The sequence below is a fragment of the Uloborus diversus genome, unplaced genomic scaffold (genome assembly GCF_026930045.1).
Source record: "Uloborus diversus isolate 005 unplaced genomic scaffold, Udiv.v.3.1 scaffold_850, whole genome shotgun sequence".
NCBI lineage: Eukaryota > Metazoa > Arthropoda > Arachnida > Araneae > Uloboridae > Uloborus > Uloborus diversus.
This window is the reverse complement of record NW_026559067.1, coordinates 9,313-12,340: the sequence shown is the minus strand read 5'-3', so window position 1 is coordinate 12,340 and position 3,028 is coordinate 9,313. Positions and strand designations below refer to the sequence as shown.

The following is a 3,028-nucleotide window of genomic DNA, read 5'->3' as shown; positions in this document are numbered from 1 at the left end:
AAGATTTATATTAAAAGGCGGGAGTAGCCAAACGTTTTTCATTGAAATACTAACAATAGCTTTTTGTATGAGAGTGCGGTGGGATAGTAAAATGCAGTGTCTGCAGAAATGAGATCTTAAGATATTTGAAAAAACACGTTTTGGATTCCATACTAAACACAGGGAAATGTTGAAATTTGATTGCTTTATTTTCAGTGGAAACCAAATAACGCTTGTACAATAAAGCTCAAATAGCAAAAGAGACAAAAATGCTAAAAAAATTAGAAAAATTTGCAGATACTGCACTTTACCTTCCCACTGCGACTGTCTATCATTTTGGTACAGAAGAGGTTAATGGGAAGATTGCCATCAGTTATTCTATCCCTGCTTATATCTTTTGAGCGATATGGCATTTTATTGCACAGCAATCCTAGCATAAAATCAACTGATTTTTAAAAACTTTTCCGCCACCAATTTTTGCAATTTTCTTCTTAAGAGCCATATCACAAAAACCGAATCAGAGTTTTCAAGGATTAACTTTGAAAGCGTGGACAAAATTTTGCATGTCTTTTGCACTAAAGCAACTTAAGATGTTGTCGACAGTCGTGGCCGGAAGGAGAGGCCATTTCTGGGAAAGGGCAGCAAAGCAGTCCCAACACTGAGCAGTCAAAACTCTTCTCTCCTCCGCCTGCCCCAACTGGTCACTAAATAGACTGGCATAATGCGGAAAAAGCAGTGCAACGTTATTGCAATGCAAAAATTTTTGCACCATTTCGTTTTCAAGATAGCGCGCAACTTTGATTACAGATTCCTTAGCAAGATCATGGAAGGAGACGGAGGTTGCAGGTATCTTTGCTTTCATGCAATTTATCTCGGCTAAACATTCTGAGAGAAACGTCATGCGCCACTCTTTTTCATCCGAGTCAAGAGGACAGCCTTCCCAGTCGATAGTTATGTCCCGCCATGCACAAGACGATAGAATCATTTCAAGGACAACTCTACTTTCGGGTCTATAGGCACTGAGAATGTCAACCGCTTGTGGCTGCACGCCACCAAGTAACAGCTTCCTCACAATTTCGATGTCCCTGTTCAACGTAGCAAGGTATAGGGGAGTCTCCCCTGATTTATCTTGAATGTTGTTTTTCGAGTCCACATCTACGAGAATGTTCGACACTTCACTGAACCCCAAACTGAGAGCCAAGTGGAGGGGCGTCTTTCCACCAACATCTTGGCGTCGCACGTTTGCGCCAGCTGCAATCAGATTTCTGACTATTTCAGGACTCCCTCTATTTGCGGCTAAATGCAACGGAGACAGTCCATATTGGTCCTGAATGTCAATTTTATTGTCAGCCTGAATCAGGACCTCTGCTGCGTCATCCTTCATAATTTTCAGAGCCACATGAAGGGGAGTCCAGCCAGATTGATTTTGGATACGCGTACTTACGCCAGCGGCAAGCAGCTTTGATACTATTTCTACACAATTATTCTCCGCTGCAAAATGCAAGGGAGTCATCCCATTATTGTCCTGAACTTCGTTTTTGCCATCCACATCTATGATGAGATTTGCTATCTCCACGAAGCAGTTTTTTGAAGATCCCACATGGTCCAAAGCATTGTGGATGGGCGTCTGACCTCCCCGATCTTGAAATCTCGTATCTGCACCAGCCTTAAGCAGCTTCTTGACCATTTCTACATCACCTATCTCTGCCGCCTTATGCAGTGCAGTTGATCCATTTGCATCTGGTCCTAAGTCAATCTCACATGATGCGCTGGACAATTCAAGAGTTATTCTGGAAAAGAAAAAAAAACCTCATTATTATAATCATGCAAATAAAACTACTAGATAGTGAAATAGGAAATATCCAACGTTGTTTAGCACAAATACACAGATTACAGAATACACATGTTTCGGGGTTTCAAGGAACCCCACTTTCAATTTAAAGGTGTGAGCTTACTAGATAGTGGTTATTGTTTCAGCCAGTGGTGGTGCTAGGAAATGCCCGATGGGGAGGCAAGCTTGCCTGACAGGGGGGCATACTGAGGTGTGAAAATTATCAGAATAATTGTGAAATTTGTAGTAAAATCTCATTATATCAAAGAAATAATGCTTTATTTTTAAAATGCTGATACATTTAGTACTGAGGGGGCATCTTCTCTTATTTTTTTTATTAAAGATTTGTTCCGTCTAGGCATTCTTTTTATAAGTTTTTTGGCAGTTAATTTGTATTTTCTCATCATGGTACCCAAGTTGAATGGGTCCTTCTGTGAGACAATTCTTGTTTTTGCGAAGTTCTATTTCTTTAATGCTTTCTATACAATATTCATTATAGGGCTCAGATCTAGACTGTTTCCGTGTCGTGGGAGTGCTTTTACATATGTATATATTTTTTCATTCAAAATTTTGGTCACAGATAAAGTTTTAAGTTCACCATGCATGAATATGATGTCTGGATTTAGAAACCAAATTTTTAATGATAAAACCGTTGTTCAAGCACTTTTTCATGCTGATATTGGGTTCTATTGCCTTCTACAATGCTTACAGATTCAGCACTTAGAGCGAAAATTACACTCCAACCCATAACTTGAGTGGAGTGTTTAACCGTTTGTGTGATGCGACTTGGGAAAATACTTTACTGGTACTTCTGACATACTGACTGCTTTCTTTTGGTATTTTAAGCATTGATTTATCAGAAAACTATGCCTTAAAGGTAAAAAGTACTCTTTTTTGGGAAATATTATCACAAAGAAAGTTTTAGCCAATTTTATAACAATTCTGAATTTTTAGTCAGTATGCAGTAATAGGAAAAAAACTGAACAACTTGAATTTAACTGAATAATTAAAGAAACAATTATGTTTCTCACCTAGCTCCAATTAATTACAAGTAGTTTATGCACAATTTTTGCCCAAGCAAATCTTTTTGCCAGAGTAAGTTTGATTTTAGCCCTCTTTACGAGGACAATGAGTTTCGATTTCAACTCAGATGATTTTTTTACAAATAGAAGAATCAATATACTATTTACTCCATATGCTTATAGAGAGATTTTTAGT

The 3,028-nt window shown here is 38.3% G+C and overlaps 1 protein-coding gene across 1 annotated transcript; it reads right to left on the bottom strand.

Annotated features, from left to right (window-relative positions):
- Positions 1–505: 505 nt before the first annotated feature.
- On the bottom strand, positions 506–1,769 carry LOC129233972 (serine/threonine-protein phosphatase 6 regulatory ankyrin repeat subunit B-like; the record flags this gene model as incomplete). Its single annotated transcript, XM_054867882.1, has 1 exon — positions 506–1,769. A coding segment is annotated over one exon (1,264 nt), but the record flags the coding sequence as incomplete, so codon positions are not given.
- Positions 1,770–3,028: the final 1,259 nt, after the last annotated feature.